This window comes from Rattus rattus, chromosome 4, assembly GCF_011064425.1.
Source record: "Rattus rattus isolate New Zealand chromosome 4, Rrattus_CSIRO_v1, whole genome shotgun sequence".
Taxonomy (NCBI): domain Eukaryota; kingdom Metazoa; phylum Chordata; class Mammalia; order Rodentia; family Muridae; genus Rattus; species Rattus rattus.
Window position 1 is genome coordinate 151870188 of NC_046157.1, and position 19270 is coordinate 151889457.

General features: G+C 43.2%; 2 protein-coding genes across 3 annotated transcripts in view; both read left to right on the top strand.

The window, feature by feature from the left end:
- The first annotated feature begins 1394 nt into the window (after positions 1–1394).
- Positions 1395–19270, top strand: part of Acsl3 (acyl-CoA synthetase long chain family member 3) — a 47378-nt gene continuing 29502 nt past the window's right edge. Inside the window, exon 1 of one of the 2 annotated variants that reach the window (XM_032901438.1) lies at positions 1395–1615. The gene's annotated coding sequence lies outside the window, so the exon portion shown is untranslated. Of the gene's footprint in view, positions 1616–6837; positions 6948–19270 lie in introns of those variants that run through there. The other variant, XM_032901437.1, reaches the window with a different exon arrangement.
- LOC116899545 (U3 small nucleolar RNA-associated protein 14 homolog B) lies at positions 6835–11359 on the top strand. Its single transcript, XM_032901436.1, has 2 exons — positions 6835–6947; positions 8102–11359. Exon 2 carries the CDS (start codon positions 8245–8247, stop codon positions 10525–10527), a length of 2283 nt encoding a protein of 760 aa, XP_032757327.1. The 5' UTR covers positions 6835–6947; positions 8102–8244; the 3' UTR covers positions 10528–11359.

The following is a 19270-nucleotide window of genomic DNA, read 5'->3' on the forward strand; positions in this document are numbered from 1 at the left end:
AGAGAGATAACAAAGAAAGACGTCCCCGGAATTCTACACGTGTTCTATATTCATTAGCCGGGGAGGAAGGTTCAGTATTAGTTTTCCTGTCTTGAAGTTGCTTACTTTTTCTTGAGGTTCGCAGTTTTGAATTACCACTTCTAAGGTGTCCATCCCTCCGTAGACTGGAAATTCTGCATTCCTTTTATTGGCAGGGTTTTCTTGGGAAGATTAAGAGCCACGGAAATGTGGCATTCCTAGTAGGAACAGGTTGCTTGAGTCAAACACTATCCGTTCTTCTAGGCAGTTACAGTGGCCAGGGGCCCAAGGTGAGTGGTGAGCTGGCTTTGGAGTGCATCATGGCTCCACCTAGCTCAAGTTCTGACAGCTTCCTGAGTGTTTTTAGACTATCCCGGGAGGTGAGTCTCTCTCTCTCTGCCTTAGCTTGAGGCTAGCTCAGCAACTCGACCTTTCACCTACTTAAAGAAAGTTCTCAGACCAACTAAATCATAGGTTGGGTTACGAAAAAAAACAAAAAACAAAAAAAACACTCTGCTATGAACAGTCCCTTTCTAATATTACACTGCAGTGGCTGATTTAGTCATTTGTGTTTTGCTGGGTGTATATTTTGTTTGAATGGGGAGAGGCCGTTGTAAAATAAATGCCTACATCCTGGTGTAGTGTCCAAGAGGATCTATACAATGGCAAACTAAACACACACACATTTCTCGTTCATAAAGGTTATTTTTGAGTCAAGTTTCATCCTTCGGAAACATGAAACCTGGGGTATGAGAAGATTTAGGAGTAAACGGGATACACGCTGCATTAAACGAAGCCCATGCAAGAGAAGTAATACAGGGTCAGCTTTGAGCTTTTGAGCCTTTTCCCTCCACAAGCATTTCCAAACGTCATTTCTTTTGCCTTGCAAGATTTGCTAGAAATTCGTGTTCAAACTAGGCTAACGAATCCAGTCCAGAGAAGGATGAAAAAAAAAAAAAAAGAAAACCAAGCACGCTATTTCTTGCTTTATATTGAGATTTATGCGTCGCAGCAGTGAAAGCGGGTTTTGCAGTTCTCAGTGGGAGCACCCTGGACGCCTCCGGTCCTCCCGCGCAACGCCCCAGCCTGGCTCCCCTCTGCAGCTGCAGTAGCTGCCTGTCCGCCCGCCGCTCCCCCTCCCCAAGGGATCCATCCCCCGCCCTGCGAGGGCCCCAGCCGGGTCCAGCCGGCGGCGGCTCCGCAGAATGACCCATAGTAACCTCGCTCCGCCCCTGCCGCCAGCGCCGCGCTCCCCAGGCCCGCATTTGATAGGCCGAATCCCGCACGCGCCACCGCCCGTGGGCCAATGGGCGGCGGTCTCTTTGCATATTCAACGAGCGCCAGCCCGGGATGCGCGTCCTGGACTGCGGCTCAACAGACGCTGCTCAGCTGGCGCCCTGGGATCGTCGCTGCGGTTGTGGCTGTGGCCGCGGACTCTGACGGGGAGGCGGCGGCAGAGCCGGAGGCTGAGCCGGCGGCGGGCGGTCTTCCCCGTCTCGCAGGACAGCCCCGGCAGCTGCGTCAGGGTCCTGAGGAGGTGGCGCTGAGCGGGAGCCGCTCCGGGAAGCAGCCAGGCCTGCGTGGGTCGGAGCCCGCGGTGAGTGTGCGCTGCGCCCGTTGTGAGGCGATGAGGGTCGCGGGATGGCGGCCAGGCCTCCTTCCCCCGCCCCCCCCACACTCGGCGTGCAAGCGACTCGCCAGTGCCTGAGGAGACGCCTGGGCCGCTGGGTGCTGGGCCGTGGCGGGGGTCGGGGAAGGGGGGTTGGTGGAGGGTGAGTGGCGAGTAGGGCGTCCGCGTGGGTTCGGGGAAACCGCCGGCGTGGAGCCGCGGGCGCGGGAGGAAAGATGCATCGCGGCCTCCGCCGCGGGCGCGGGCACGGGCACGTGGGTGGGGTCGTCCCGCTCCACACGGCCTCGCGGCGTCCGTGGGAGGAACCAGCGCCCAGCGGGTCCCCGAAAACTGTGGGCGTGGGGCAGAAACTGCGGGTGCGGGGCGGTGGGACTAGCGTGGGGAACCTCTGTTTTCCCCTCCTCTAAGTGCGTTTTAGTCTTACGCGAGTCACTCACTCACGCGATGCACACACAGGCAGCCCCGGGGTGCAGGTGTGATCAAGTGAAGGGATTTCACAGGTGAAGATCCAACTGAGTGGACCATTCTAGTTCTACAACAGGCATTCCGGTCACTTCTGCATAGAGCCTCTCAAATTAGAAAGGGCAGGACAAATTTTGGGGGGGAATCCTTTAGAAACTAGAGAAGGGGGCAGGCTTAATGATAACTGCCCAGGATGACTGAGCTGGCATTTATCGAGCTTTTATTAGACAGGCCACCCCAAGAACTTTGTGCATGGCTATGTTTGCATTGTTAGTCCAGTCCACCAGGACGGGCCAATTCTCATTTTACAGCGAGAGAACCTGCACTGTGGACACTTTAACTTAGCCCAGATCTGAGCTAGTAGGAGAAGCTGGAGCCCCAGGAGGGCCTGTCTGAATCCAGAACACTTAGCCTCTGCTGGCTTTAGTAGCATGCAGCCCTCTGTTTGCTGTTCGAGTGGTTTCCATCGTGGCTTTGGGTTTCTAGGTTCTTTTGGGTCTTAGGGTTTCTGCAGAGCAGTACTTGGGTTTTTTTTTTTTTTTTTTTTCCCAGTTTGTTTTAGGCTGCTTTGTGCCCACGTTGGTTCTGAGTGTTGTTGAAGGGTGCTGCTGAGTTACCCCTAAAAGCGCATGAACAGCTTATTACAGAGAGAGAGTGAGTGTTGGGACTTGAGAGTGCGTTTTCTGGCGTCTCCCTGAGCACGCCTCACATGTAGAGTTGTGCGCAGGCTGATTATATTTTCTTAGTCGCTGATTCTTCTGTCATAAAATGCCTTGACTGCAGTGTGGCCACAGGAGAGGGTCCCCTGGTGTCTTTGGAGTCCAGTTACTGGATTTGTAGGACATTTGGCAGGTATCCTGTGAGTCCCAAGATGTCATCCTTGAAGAAGGCAAAGAAAGAAGGACACAGTGAAGGACATTGTGAGGGGAAACACCACTAGCGCAGGCCTTCCTGATTCAGTTAATTGCTCACTGAGAGCCTTCTCATTGAGTTATGTCAGGTACCTTGGCAGGTGCTGGGAAACACAACAGGGACATAGTCGTCGTGTCCCTGTGCCCTCAGGCTGGAATTAGACTACACACCAGCCAATGATCTCGTAGATAAATGGGTGATTGCAAGTATGTTACATGCAATAAAGGTGAGGTATTGAGTGATTGAAGATTATAATAAGTGATTTACATGCAAATCCAGGGAGCTGCTTTTTAAAAACTGACTGAGATTTTTTCCTAGATGTTGAATTTGTTCTGAGGCAGTAGTTAAATGTACATAGAGCAAGAGCTTCAGAACTTTTGAGCAACTATAATTTTTATATATCTCAATATATTTCCCACCAGATTGTCATTTCAGCTCAAGTTGCAAAGTATCTGAATGAGATAGTGAATATTCCCAAGCATTCATTCTGGCTGCCTTTAGGGTGCTTAAAGTTTAAATATTCCTGTAGAACTTGATTTTTGCCTGATGAATAGTTCAGAAGCAAGAATCTTTCATATGGACTGAGGATTTGAAGGTGTGATTTAGACATCCCAACCCACAACACCCACCACACTCCCAGCTCGGTCCTCAGTGATAGGCTTTTCTGATTTTCAATAGGTGTCATAATTTCCTAACGTATTCAGTGTGGTTTCTATTCTACTTGGTAACTTAGTATAAACATTTTAGCTCTAAGCTGGGTTGGGTGGCTCATCTTTTATCCCAGCGCTTAGGAGGCAGAGGTATTTGGGTCTTTGAGTTTAAGGCCAGCCTAGATAGCCAGAACCACATAATAAAAAAAATCCCAACAACTAAATAAACAACTTTGAGTTCTTAGGAAGCAAGAAAAACCATGCATGAATTGGGGAACTGTTGACTATATTTAGTCAAACACTTGTGAAGGCAGTTGTAATACTTTGATTGGATATCGTCCTTTTGTGCATACTGTATAGAATAAGTGCAAAGATGTGCTTAACAGAGTCCCTGCTTTGAAAAATTCATATTATTTTTTCATAGCACTGTCAATGTGATAGATTAGCTGAGTCTTTAAAGAGGGTAATATGATAAGCAGAAATTCAAGAAAGTGGAGATGTTAGAAGTAAAGCTGTCATGGCATGGTGATAAATATGAGCTAAGAGGAGAAGGTACTGTGTCAGACCCAGGCAACTGGAGGGCTTGTAGTGCACTATTCTCTGAGCTGAGGCTCACTGTGAAAGAACTAGGTATTGGTATGGGAGCACATGTTTCCAGATTTAGAAGTGATCCGTGGGAGTGGCCTTCTCTTTAGGGTACTGGTTTAGTGTTCACTAGTAGAGAATGCCATTTTGGGGCCTTCTCTTGTACAGGTGACAGTATCTGAAACCGTGTGCATGTCAGGCTGCCTGTGGAGGAATAAGAGCAAGAAGAGGCCTGTGTTAGTACTGAGTAGAAGAGGCAGAGTTTGCACAGGAGATAGGAAGAGCATATTATTTATTTACCTCGGTGTTATTGTGACAAAAATACCTGATCAAAGAAGGCAGGAAAGGATATCTTTTGGCTCATAGTTTCCAAGATGTCATTCTGTTTTAGTGAGGGAGGGCTCGTTGAAAGAGCATTTCATATTAAGGTGGCTAGGGAGTATGCAAAGGGGAATATAGGCAGGTTCTAGGGCAAGATAAAAACCCTAAGAATAGCCCACTAGTGATTTATTTCCTCCAAAGACTCCACCTTCCAGTAATGCTGTGCTGTGTGTCTCTCTCAAGGGGTTAGTGTATGGATTAGGCTAGCACTCTGTGTTCTAATTGTCTCTGGAAATACCTTCGTAGACCCTCTCCCCTAACCAGAGGCATGCTTTACTAATCTCCTAGGCATTTATTAATCCAGGCAAGTTAACAAATCAGGATTAACCGTCTCAGGACCATTGCAGGGGAGGCAGTCTCCTGTGAGAACTCTTTGATTCTTACAGTATGGTCAAGCCAGAGGTGAGGAATAGAGACATGTATATAGGAAGAGTTTCCCAGAGGTTTTTTATATTGTAGTTTTGAGGTAGGATCTTTCTATGTAATCCTGGCTGTGCTTCAGACTGCTCTTGCTTCCCTCTCAGAGATTCTCTCGCCTCTGCCTCTGGAGTGCTGGGGCTAAGGATGTACCACCATGCCCTCTGTTAACAAGGTTTTTGTTTGCTTTTCAAGGCAGGGCTTGCAACTTCTTACTATATAGACCATTCTGACCTTAAACTCGGCAGCACCTGCACTAGCCTCCCAAGTGTGGTGGGATTAAAGGCTTGTACCACCATCCCACTGCCCAGCTCCCCTCTCTCCCAACAGAGGTTTTGCTCTTATATTTTTAATGTTGAAGAATTTGTGGAGAGGGTATAGGAATATGAATGAGCAAGGGTTACCTACTTGATTAAGTTGCTGGGGCATAGGAAGGATTGGTGCTTTTTACCTTTATAATCAGTACAAAATTGTGGTAGATACTTTTCCTTGAAGGCTCTTTTTTATTTGGCAATCTTTATTTTAATTAACATAGCTTTACTTTCTTTGTTTCTAGTTTTCCAATTCTTTAGTATTTTACATTTCTGTATATCTTAATTATTTTACAAGACTAGGGTAAATTTTGCAAACAAACACCCTTTCCCTCGAGTGGTTTCTTTGTAAGTACTAGTAGTCATTTTACCAATTCTGTGCTTTAGTACTTGCCTTTTGCAAGTGTAGCACCCCTGTCGAGCCTACTGCGGTTTGATGGACAGAAGGATGTGTCTGGAACTAGGGGTGTTTGGGTTTGAATCTTCTTCCTGGATGACTGTCTGTTGGCAGCTTATTTAACTTTTCTGGGCCTCAGTTTCTTTACTGAATGGTGATAATACTTGAACCTATTATTGTTCACTAGTGAGGTTTTAAGTAAGTGTCTGCAGTATTGTCAATAAACATGAGCCAAGAGCCAATTGATTTGATTTTAGAGAATGGAGACATTTTTTGATATTTTACCCAAACCAACCCCTCTCCCCCCTTTTTTTCCCAAGACAGGGTCTCTTTGTGTAGCCCTGAATGTTCTAGAACATGCTCTGTAGACCTGCCTATCTCTGCCTCCTGAGGGCTGGGATTAAAGGTGTGCATCACCATTGCCTGGCTTTGCCTTCTCCCATGAAGTAGTATCATTAGCTTCTGTATACAGTTCCACTGTAAGGAAGTGTCTTATGTATTAGGAACCTCTTTTTACTAGAGTTTGAGGTGTCGTATGTAAATAAGACTGTAAATTGGGAACATTAACTAGATTTTGTTCTGTTATTTAAAACGTTACTAGTACATGTATGCATGGTTGTGTGTGAGTATGCGCGTGCGTTCAAGTGCGTGCATTGGAGCCCTTGAGAGTCCATCTCATGTATGCCACAATACACAGGTCAAGGTCAGAGGACATCATGGAGTTGGTTCTTTCTTGCCTTCATGTGGGTTCTGGGGACTGAACTCAGTTCACTAGGTTTCGATGGCAAGCTTTACTGACTGAGTCATCTTACTGACCACAACACATCTCTTGGTTTTGTTCGGTTTTAGTTAGTTAACTTGGACTTGGTCTTTAGATTTCTTGGGAAAGTTGAATTTCTACATGTTACTACATTGCAAGCAGGATGACACTGGCGTTCTCATTCAGATAACCGGCATCTGCTTATATTACTTACAAGGTTTATGTCATATGACACGAACTCAGGTGGCATTTTTTTTTTTTTTTTTTTTGAAACAGGGTCATACTGTTTACTTCAAGCTGACCTTGAACTTGCTGTGAGGCTCAGGTTGGCCTTGAACTTGAGATCCATCTGCCTTAGCCTCCTGAGTGGCAAATCACCATCTTGGGTTGCTGAGTGGATTGCCATCCGTGTATGTAAAACTTGGTATGTAAATTGGAGTCAGTCACTCATTTCTCAGTCTCTTTCTGAAAACCTTTTTCTAATGGTGGGGTGGGAACAGGCTTTTTTATTTTTACTTTTTTTTTTTTTAAATGTAGCCCCATGCTTTGTTGTTTCATTTTGTTTCCTTTTTAATGTAACCCCATGCTGGTCTTGATTTTAAATTAAAATCCCCTCAGTCTCCTAGGTGCTTGGATTACAGGCATGCAACACTGAGCCTGTCTCTTAGCCTTTCATTCCAGTTTTTGTAACATAACAATTTAAATTCTTACCTCACAGAGGTATGTTGGCCAAGGAAGCAAACAGGTAGTTTAAGAGGACACAGCAGTGTGCTTCTTTCCTTGCCTCTCTGCCTTTTGCCTCTTTTAATTTGCTTTTCCTATTCTTTCTTTTCCTTTTTTCTTATTCTTCTATCTTTGTTTTTGTATTAAATGGGAACAAGCATTCTGAATTTGATATGTTAACAAATTTACTTTACGATTCAGCTATTGAGGAGTAAGAGGATTAGAGTGTATCCTTTGGGGAGGCATAGAGCAGAGCTTGAGTCAGATCCAATCAAGAACCTCCATGATTTCATTCAGTGACTCATATCAACTCAGAAAGTAATTGTTGGATAGATTAAAGTTCCCTGAAGATGGGGGTGGTCTTTTCACTTGTTACATACAGGAAGTGTATTGAGAAGCTTGTCGGGGTTGGGGATTTAGCTCAGTGGTAGAGCGTTTGCCTAGGAAGCGCAAGGCCCTGGGTTCGGTCCCCAGCTCCGGAAAAAGAAAAAAAAAAAAAAAAAAAAAAAAAAAGAGAAGCTTGTCTTGAGTTGCTTGCCATGATGCTACTAGGACTTTGATATGGCATTGTCCACAGCCATTTGGGCTTCCTGTTGGACTTAATTTTTGTCCGGTCTCTTCTATAAAGTCTTTATCATGATTCTTTCTTTTCACCTCCCTTTCTTTTGCTTTGGCTTAAGATTTTTGTTACTTGTGTCATAATTTTCAGGTGACAGACAGCCATGCAGACATAGAGGCTGAGACTTCTGTAGCCTAGGTTGGCCTTGTATATCACCATCCTTGCTGGTTTGTACATTTTATGTGTTGACTACATGGAAATTACTGGGGTATTTATCTGGGTCTTTTCTTCTTTAGACATCTCAATAAGTAAGATTCTCAGAAAACATCTATGTCAGAGAAAGTGGGCAATAAATAGATGAAGCCAAAGATGAGTGAGACCAGACACTTCTTCAAGAGCTTTCAGGCCCTGTGAGAGGAAGCAGGCTGCTACCACGAAAATGGCCAGGAATGTGGCAGACCTTTTGGCTTTGAGCCAGCAGGAAGAACTAGTGGATTTGCCAGACAGCTACCCACTGAGCACAAGTGAAGATGAAGGGAACAGTGATGGAGAACGGAAATGTCAAAAGCTCCTGGAAGCAGTCAGTTCCCTTGGTAGAACGAATAAATGGAAGTTGGCAGAGAGATCTGAGGCTAGTCTGATGGTGTCAGAGTTCAATGTCACTTCTGAAGGATCAGGTGAAAAACTGGTCCTTTCGGATTTGCTTGGGTCTGCTACAGAGTTATCTTCATTGGCTACTGTGAAAAAACAGCTGCAAAGAATCAAGTCAAAGACTCTGACCATACCCCTTAACAAAGAAGAGGCTGACCGGACCCTCAGGGAAGCAACATTCAGCAAAACCTCACAAATGCTCTCCAAGTGGGATCCTGTCGTGCTGAAGAACCGGCAAGCGGAGCAGTTGGTTTTTCCCATGGAGAAGGAACTGCCAGCAGTTGCTCCCATTGAACATGTTTTCACTGGCTGGAAAGCAAGAACCCCTCTGGAACAAGAAGTTTTTAACCTCCTTCATAAGAACAAGCAGCCAGTAACAGATCCTTTATTGACTCCCATGGAAAAAGCCTCCCTCAAAGCCATGAGCCTGGAAGAAGCCAAGATACGCCGAGCAGAGCTTCAGAGGACTCGAGCTCTGCAGTCCTATTATGAGGCTAGAGCTCGAAGAGAGAAGAGAATCAAGAGTAAAAAGTACCACAGAGTTTTAAAGAAAGGAAAGGCCAAGAAAGCCTTAAAAGAGTTTGAGCAGCTGTGGAAGGACTGCCCAAGTGCTGCATTGCAAGAACTAGAAAAAATGGAAAAGGCCAGAATGACAGAACGGATGAGCCTTAAGCACCAGGGCAAGGGGAAATGGGCAAAGTCTAAGGCAGTTATGGCCAAGTATGACCTGGAGGCTCGAAAAGCTATGCAAGAACAATTGGCTAAGAACAGAGAACTGACACAGAAACTCCAGGTAGTTTCAGAGAGTGAGGAAGAGGATGAGGGCACAGAGGAGGGAATAGTCCCTGTCTCTGATGGAATGGATGACCTACGGATGAATGCAGATGCTGTAAATCCCTGGATGCTGAGCAGTTGCAACAGCAGTGCAGAAGGAGGTGACATCAAGACAGACCCTGAACAGATGCCTGAATTTGTGGCCCATGCATCTTCTGAGAGTGAGGGAGGTGAAAGACCAGTGGCAGAAGAACTTGTGTTGAAAGAAAGATCCTTTCAAGAAAGAGTTGATTCCAACAATGCTAAGCCAGTGGATATCCAAGAAACAGAAGACTCTAATAGCCAGGAGGTGTTTTCTGAATCGAGAATATTGCTTCAGAAACTCAACAAGGAAAATCATCAATCTGAGGATCAAGAAGTGAGTTCAGTGGAAACTGTTCTCCATATCCAGAGAGAGGACCTTGCCTCAGAGAAGTTCTTGGTGCTCCAAAGGCTAGAGAGAGCACATGTTCTGGAGCAACGAGGAGAGTTGGGCAAAGAGGAACATTATCCAAAAAAGGAGCTTTCCGGACCTGTGTTGAAAGGGGTGTGGAAGGAAATGAATCCACCCACCCACCCTGATGCCTCTGGAGGAAAGAAAAAGAAAGAACAAATGATTAATCTACAGACCCTCCTAACTACTCCGTCTCCTCCTGTGAAGTCTTTGGCAGTGCCCACAGTACAGGAGTTGGAAGATGAAGTGGAGACAGATCACAAGCAGCTAATAAAGGAAGCTTTTGCTGGGGATGATGTCATAAGGGAGTTCTTAAAAGAGAAAAGGGAAGCTATAGAGGCAAATAAACCAAAGGACTTGGACCTATCATTGCCTGGATGGGGTGAGTGGGTTGGTATGGGCCTAAAGCCCAGCGCCAAGAAAAGACGCCGTTTTCTTATTAAAGCTCCTGAAAGTTCTCCAAGAAAAGACAAGAATTTGCCAAATGTGATTATCAATGAGAAGCGCAACATCCATGCAGCTGCTCATCAGGTGCGGGTGGTCCCACACCCATTCACCCACCACCAGCAATTTGAAAGAACTATCCAGAACCCTATTGGGTACACATGGAATACCCAGAGGGCCTTCCAAAAGCTGACAGTTCCCAAGGTTGGCACCAAACTAGGCCATATCATTAAACCCATAAAAGCAGAAAATGTAGGATACCACTCTTCCTCAAGGTCTGACCTCTCTATCCTACAGAGCAATCGGAAGTGCCTCTCCAGAAAGCAGCAAAAACAACTGAAGAAAAGTTCTGCAGACTGAGCTGCCAGCGGAGTAGCATCTTTGTTCCTGGGACTAGGAACCTCTAATGTTTCTTTTGGTTGTATCATCATTCTTCAGAGTCATTTCCTAAATTGACGGAACTCTGTACTTAAGCCACATTATAGAAATAAGGCATTTTTATCTAGTAAAGAGCTTACATTCCATTTTGAGATATATGATAAATTTAGAAATGATTCATTCATGGAAAAATGTAAAGTGCCTGTATAGGTGCCTATCCTAGGCTTAGAGAGAGATTAGACAGAGAAGTTCAGGCTGTGATTGGGCAGAGGAAGCATAGGCAGCAGAAAATGCTAAGTAGTTTAGATATTAAGTTAATAGATCCTGATATAGTGGCTCCTGTGTAATCCAGCATTCTGAGAGGTTGAGGATCATTTAGTCGAGACCACAGAATGAGAACTTGGCTTAAAAACAAAACAAAACAAGCCCAAAAGGATTCTAGGAAGAGTTAACAGGAAGAATGAGCAAGTTTAGAGACTTGGAGAAGACAGACAATGAAGATAGAGGAGAATAGAACTTAACAATAATGTGTTGCATGTTACAACTAAGGTTATAGTCTGCCATGCCTAGACAGCTTTCCTAGTGCAAAAGGGAACCTGACCCCAATCTTTTACCTGAGGAATGTCATGTAATCCTTGGAGGAAATTACAGGTTCAATTTCCTGGAATGTTTTTTCATGCAAATGAGGTATCCTCTGAACCTTAAACCTCAGCTAATGAAACTTCACCTTAAGAAGAACTCCTTCCCACTCTTCCAGGATTAATATATATAGCCCTTGATTCACCCTAAATAAAGTATATGTGCACAAACTGTTTCATTGACTACTGTCTAAGAGAGCTGTTTTCTAAAAGTTGTAACACTGAAATCTTCAGAGACCCACCATCCCCAGCATTCTCTGCCAGACCTGGATCCCGCTGAGCCACCAGTTCTAGACTTCGCTTCATCTTTGCTGCCTGGTGTGTAAAGGAAGAATCAGACGCAGAACTCGGCTTCAGTCCATCCTTCCCTGCCTGGCATACTGTGGAACTCGGCTCCGCTCTGTTCTTCCTTCCCCCTTTGGTGTCCAGTAGCTCCTGGACATCTCAAGGGAAGAAGCAGAAGAACAGAAACACAAAGTGTGACAGAGAATTGGGGGTACTGAAAAATTAGTTATGGAGGGCCTTAAATGCATTGTAGAGAAATTTAGAATTCTTTTCATCTCTTAGGTAAAGTAGAGGAAGTAAGACTTGGATAGAGGATTGTTGTGACATTTGAGTTAAAGGAGTGAGTGCCCAGCTGCAATCATGCATGCAGGATGTATTGTATTAGTGGGGGTAAGAGTTAAAAATGTCAGCTATAGAAGTTAGGGTGAGCATGGGCAGGAGGGCTGGATGACAGGAAGTAGAATAAATCACCTGGCAAGAGCTCTGGAGAGTCAGGGAGGAAAGGGATTTTTTTGGATACCTTGACATTTGAGCACGGTTTTGGACCTGGGAGAATTTAGCTTTCCATTTTTACTTATTCTTGGAAAGATGGAAGGATATATTGAAGTGGGATGCAGAATTCAGGTTTTAGAAGATTCTTGTATATTTTTAGAACGTAAAACTAGATGGTAGAATGTCCCTGCAATCCCAGCACTTGGGATCAGGCAGAAGCAGGAAGATAGCTGAGAGTTAAAGGCCAGGAAGGGACTACAAGTAAGAATCAGTTAGAGGAGGGGTCTTGAGATAGGTGATGGCTAGAGTGTGGAGTGAGGGAGTGGTAAAGCTGACTCTTTGAATATGGGATTAGTGTTTTGCAGTAATTGGTGTTCAAGATTTTTATCAAGAATGCGGCTGCCAGAGAATCCATCTGTGAGTTTTTGGTCCTAGATTACCCGTGGGGCAAGGGGTCATGTCCAGAGTACGGGCCATAGAGAGTAGACGAAGGACTCTGAGGTACTCAGAGACCATTCATTTTTAAAATGCTGACTTAATCTTCTTTTGATAGGAATCTTGTTTTAGGGATCCACACATCAAACTTTTTTGTATTTCTGCCTTGTTTAGTTGGGGTCATTTCAGTGAGGCACTGTTGTTGAACATAGTGTTTACCATCATTCTATGGCAACATTTGAGTATGGCAAAAACAGAGGCTTTAAATATAGGATCACAGGAATTTCTAAGCTTATAAAATATATAAACATGTATAAATTATATGATTATAGGAAAAATTGCTATCTAAGTTACTAATTTTTTTTTCCTCTTCCACTATTGTGCCTTAAACCATGGCCTCAGGAAATCTGGGCAAGTGCTCTGCTACTGAGCTACAGCCTCAGCTTTGTCTCTTTTTGACAAGGTCTTGCTGTGCAACTTAGACTGGCCTTGACTAGTCCATAGGCCAGGCTGGCAGGTTGGCTTGGCTTTGAACTCTATTCTGCCTCTCTGGTAATCCCCCCCCCCCTCTCTCTTTTTCGGAGCTGGGGACCGAACTCAGGACCTTGCGCTTGCTAGGCAAGCGCTCTACCACTGAGCTAAATCCCCAACCCCTCTCCCTCTCTTTCTTATGACAAGGTCTCTGTGGAACCCTGGGTACCTTGGAACTTTGTTATATAGACCAGGCTGGCCTGGAGCTCACAGATTGACTGGCCTCTCTACCTCTTAAATGCTGGGATCATCAGGAACCATGTTTCAAGTTGTATGATTAGAACATATATTTCAAGTTAGGATTCTCCAGATTCTGTTTAGTTTGTTTAAAAAGAGTCATACACTGGCTCAGGGGTTTGTGATTTTTAGTATATAAAATTTGTTCCTGTCTGAATGTGTGGAAATAATTTGTTCACATATCCTTGAGCATTTACTTGATTATAACAGTATATGTTCTCTATGAAAAGTAGAAAACAGAACATAAAGTTGAAAATTTAAAAATCAGTACTAATTTTGCATCCAAAATATGGCCACTGCTGATATTTTGTTTGCTAACAAGTGCAACTATATTGTGCATATTCAATATTCAGCCTACTTTTCCTTGTTAATATGTCACAAGTAATTGCAGTGTTAACAGATGTTTGAAATATTTGTAGTGGCTATATAGTCATCTAATGAATGTACATGTCACAGTACGTTTGATATTTCCCAGTTACTGTGTATTTGCCTATACAGTGTTAACAGATGTTTGAAATATTAGTAGTGGCTATATAGTCATCTAATGAATGTACGTGTCACAGTGTGTTTGATATTTTCCAGTTAATGTGTATTTGCCTATTTCCTTTTGAATGCCTGTTACAAATGACTTATTAAAGATTCCTAGAAGTGAAACATTGGGTTAAAGGCTATGAAAAAGTTTAGTGCTCTTAATAAAAATTATAAACTTGCTTTCAAAGTGGTGCTTCATTCTTGTGCCCTCATCACGAGGGTGGCATATTTCACTGGTGCTTGCATTATGTACTTGGCCTAGGAGACACTTTGATTTTAGTATTTTTATTGAGACAAGGTCTCTCATATAACACTGGTTGCCCTAGAACCTGTTATTGTAGACCAGACTAGTCTGGGGCTCATGGAGCTTCATTTGTTATGCTTAATGTTTTGTGTATACAAAAAAACCAAAATGACTCCAAAGAACCTAGCCTCTTGAGTATTTTGGTTAAAGTCAGACTCCGTGATGTTATGATTTAAACAATCACCATACTTATCCATTACCTATAGTCTACTGAAAGATTAGAAGAACAGGACTCTTTAGATGACAGCATACCGCTGCAATGATTTGCTGTTTTTTGAGTAAATTAATAGAAAATCTAGCCAACCAGATTTTATATCCCTTTGCTTTTTTGGGAGGATTTCCAGCCTATTTTTCAGAAGCAAAGGCATAAAATTCCTTATTGTATTTTCTGTGATGATTCTTGTTTTACTCTTCTGGAAATAAATTCATAAAGCAACAAAGACAGCAAAGGAAAACAGTTACTGAATACATGCTGTGTAATGTTTTCTGTGTTGCTTGGGCTAAGTATTTCAGAGATGAGTCATTAATGTGCCCACCTCTTTGAAGTATAGGTGGAAACCAGCAAAAGTCATAGAGGTATATTTAAAGCATTGGGTTCTTAGAGAAAAGACCCCCAAGAAGTTGCTAGAAGACTTCATAAAGAGATGACATCAGAGTTGGAGTTTGGACAGTTGACTGTGTAATAGTACTGGGATTAATGAGGGGGGAGGGTGGAGAAAATTAGTGGGATTTGTAAATCCTCAAGAGTAGCTATGACTGTTACATTGTCCATTGTGTGGGATATCCATTGTGCAGCCTCTCCCCCAGTTCTAGACCCCACAAGGACTGGGGTGTGCATTCTGTCATTGAGCAGCATGCCCTTGACAGATGCTTGAATATTAGCTAATAATTCATGGATTTAAAATATTTTTCAGCTTAATGGTATGACTATATATAAAAGTTAATGCTACATTAAGAGAGAAGGCAGTAAGCAACAAAAAGCTTCCGCATTCTTTAAAGACGAGTTGGCTCACATTTATTGACAGCAATACTGAGATACTTAAAATCTCACAACAGTGAATAGGTTCTGTTCTCACCACCATTCAATTAAACAAAAACCCCAAGGCCCAGAAAAGTTAAATAACCCCTGGAGGGCAGTCATCCAGTAAGAGGACTCCAACCTAAGCCCCTGTAGTTTCAGATTCGTGTTTCTGTCTATCAAACAATAATAGGCAGGATGGGGTGCTATACATTACAGGGAAATTCTTGGAAGAAGCAAGTTCTAATGCACAGAAATGGTAAAATGACTACTAGTACTTATAAAGAAGAAACCACTCAAGGGAAAGGGTGTTTCTTTGCAAAATTTCCCTACAATCTTGTGGAATAATTAAGATATACACAAATGTAAAATACTAAAGAATTTGAAAACCAGAGACAAAAAAATAAAGCTATGTTAATTAAAGATTGCCAATTAAAAAAGAGCCTTCAAGGAAAAGTATCTACCACAACTTTATACTGATTATAAAGGCAAAAGCACCAACTCCTCTCATGCCCTGGCAGCTCACTCCAGTTTAACTATTTCTCATCCATAATCCAACACCCTTGCTACTAAGCCTCCCTTAAAACTTTTGAGGTCAAAACCTCTATTAATGGTGGTTGGGTGGTGTTTGTGCACACCGTTAATCCTAGCACTCTTGAAGCTGAGACAGGGTGGATCTCAGGGTTCAAGGCCAGCTTGGGCTTCACAGAGAAACCTTGTCCCAAACCAAACCAAACTTACTCATTAATTTCAAATTGAAAATAAATGAGTAGAGAAGATAGCCCTTTGAAGGAGAGAGTGAATAAAAAAGGGATAACCTGGTGCTTTTAAAGTAGTGGTGATAATAAATCATGAGGTTTACCAGGATGCTGGCAGTAGAAGTGGGTGGAGGAGATTGTGAGGAAAGCACTGGGTAGGAATCTACTGAAGAATGTGGTAGAAGAGGGACTATTACAGATTAAGAGGACTGGAAGTACCATGGCAGTGGAGGGATCATGTATAGGAGAATTGGGAATTTGAGCAGGGAGCATTTAGGCTGTAGTGATTAACTAGAGTCAGGTCAGGGAAAAGGCCTTGAAGGATTAGGGTGGTGTGATTCAAGCAGTGAACAGCACAAAGACACACCTTGCAGTATCTCACCTGGGCGCTTTACTGGGAAGGGGATTATGCAGAGGCTGGTGCTGAGTGGGGGTGGAAGGGTAAAGCAGGGAGAGGAAGCACTGGTGTTAATATGGGATATAGTGCATTGACATGGGGAGGGAGGGTAGGAGCCTCCTTCCTGGCAAAGGTGAGAATGTGTCCCACTGGGCAGCTAGTAAGGCCTATCCTGCTGTTGCCAGGACCTGGAGGACAGGCCCGAGGAGATGCCTAACAGACTGCTAACAGAAAATGTAGGTACTGATGTCAGAGAGGGATGGAATGGAACTAGAATTGGACTGCATTAAATAATTCTGTATTATTAAAATAAACTTTAAAAAAAAATTTGTGCCTAGAAGGTAATACAGAAACATTAAGGCACATCTGTGTATGTGTGCACACCGGTGCATGCTGCTGCACTCTTGGGGAAGTCAGGACTACTTAGAGGTGTTAGTTCTTTATTCCACCTTGCAGGTCCCCAAGATAGAACCTGGGTTGATAGGTATTTGGTGGCAAACACCTTTAGCCATCTCTGGCCTTAAAGTTTTTTGTTTTTTTTTTTATATGCCTAATCCCATATGCTTAATGACCTAAACGGGCACCAGTGTACACGTCCAGCCTATTGAGATTTTCCTTTTGCTGAAGGGCAAGTTTCTGGGGTTTCTTTAGAGTTTGAAAGGTTGAGCAGGTGCCAGCCCAGATAGGCAAGTCTGTCTCCTATTCCATGCTCATTATGTAAATCTGAACTTTCCTATTGAGATTAAAAGGCAAAACACACTTGTATATCTGAAGTATTCTGTGAGAAATGTCTGTGTTGCCATTTGCTTTAATTATGAGTACTAACTACACAGATTACTTATTTGCCCTTTAAAAGTGATCTTAGTTCTAAAAGAACTTCATAGGCCCATGACATGCGGGGCAGCTTCCGTTCTTCCATATATCTGCAGATTTTCATTATCTGCATTGAAGTTTCTTTGTTAAAGAATGTTTAGTAATATTTTTTTGGAAAATTATGAAATGTTCCTTTTACCATATTTGTTTTTTTTAAATTATTTACATATTTTGCTTTTATTCAGACTCTATTACCTTGATGCTGGCTTTGTTACTATAAAACTAAACATAAGACAAGAAATTCCACTTGTTCCTGTTGACTTGCTCTCTGGCCTGGATTTCTGCTGTTTGAGCAGGAGGATGTTGTTGAGTTTCTTCTAAAATGAAGCAGGAAGTTTTAGTTAACAGAAAACTAAAATGAACCAGGATGAATTAATTTTAGCATTGTGAGTAAAGTGGATTGAAACAGACTCTCACTGTGTAACCCAGCTTGGTCTCTTTCTACAGCCTGGTGAGCGGTTGCCACCATGCCTGGTTCCGCAATGTTTTTGATTTTTGACTTTTCTCTTTTCTCGAATACAATCTCATACATGCAAGTAAGCTCAGTCACTGAGCTACTGTCAACCTAGTCTGAAGTACATATAATTTTAATATGAACATATGGAGTTATTCTTACCTACATGGACAATAATATGTGGAGGTTTTTTTTTTTTTCATGTAACCACTGTTAGTACTTCCCTGTCATTTTCTTACTGTATTACATAACTTTTATATTGCTAGGCTATTGTAGAACTTGTATTCATCATTCACTCAAACTATACATGACATGAGCACTGATGTCTTAGGCTGTTAAAGTGTTTAAGTTTGTATTTTATTTCATAGGCATGGAAAAAATCCCCAATATGCTGGGGTGGGAGACCTGGGGAGGCAGTGTCTACTGGGGCTACGATAAGAGGTCTGGGAGGTAGAGAAGAGTAGTATAGATACAAAGAGAATGGAGTGGTAGTTGGATGTGGATGAACTTAATCTGAGGCTGAGGCTGCAGTGCCTGAACCACAGACTTAGTCATTTCAGTTTTTGACCATCGTAATTTACATAGTGACTCAGCTGCTGCTTTCCTATTGACTCTTCAGTACTGTATGTGTGTGCGTGTATGTATGTGTATGTGTATGTATCTGTGTGTGTGTGTGTATGTGTATGTATCTGTGTGTGTGTGTGTGTCTGTTTTCTGTGTGCGTGTCTGTGTGTGTATCTGTGTCTGTTTTCTGTGTGTGTCTGTGTGTCTGTATGTCTGTTTTCTGTGTGTGTGTATGTCTGTGTGTGTGTCTGTGTGTATGTCTGTCTGTATGTCTGTGTTTCTGTTTTCTGTGTGTCTGTGTGTCTGTATGTCTGTTTTCTCTGTGTGTGTGTATATGTCTGTGTGTGTGTGTGTCTGTGTGCGTGTCTGTCTATGTCTGTGTCTGTTTTCTGTGTGTATCTGTGTGTCTGTATGTCTGTTTTCTGTGTGTGTATGTCTGTGTGTGTGTCTGTGTGTGTATGTCTGTCTGTATGTCTGTGTGTCTGTTTTCTGTGTGTCTGTCTGTGTGTCTGTCTGTGTGTCTGTTTTCTGTGTGTGTGAGTGAAAAGTCCGTCCTGACTTACAGCAGAGGAGGACCTTGAACCTCTAAATCTAGTTTGGGAATACGTGGAATATATGAGACCTTGTCTTAACAACCCTCACAGAGAAACAAAAACCTCCAAAACTTTGAGCTGCTACAGCTTTTGCCTACAATGAACAAGCATTTAAAACCTTAAAACCAGCGATTAGAAACTAGTATTTCCTTTATACACTCAAAGATGAAATATATGCAAACAGTTGTCTTCTGTAGGACATACCTATGTTGCTTTTTCACATTGTATTTTGCCAATACTTTGTCATTGAAAATGTTTACATTTTGTCTCTGGCCTTTGGACCCCTCCTCTCTATCCCTTCCTCTCCTTCCCATCCCTTCCTTCCTTTGGAATTTCCTCCCTTTCTCCCCCCTCCCTTTCTCCCCCCTCCCTCCCTCCCTCCCTCCCTTCCTTCCATTTGTCTTTCAAGACAAGGTCAAGGCATAGCCTTGACTCTCCTGGTACTCACTGTGTAGTCTAGGCTAGCCTTGAACTCAGAGAGCTGGTCTCTGCCTCCCTGAGTGCTGGTGTTAAGAAGGTATCTGCTACCACTGCCCAGCTCTTTATTTTCTAGGAAAGAAAATTAAAGTTCAAAAGTGAGGTTATTTTCTGCTTAAAACAGCCTTCAGCAAAAGG

What these genes read in the sequence shown, in the direction of transcription:
- LOC116899545 (XM_032901436.1), top strand. Translation starts at nt 8,245, where the DNA reads ATGGCCAGGAATGTGGCAGACCTTTTGGCTTTGAGCCAGCAGGAAGAA.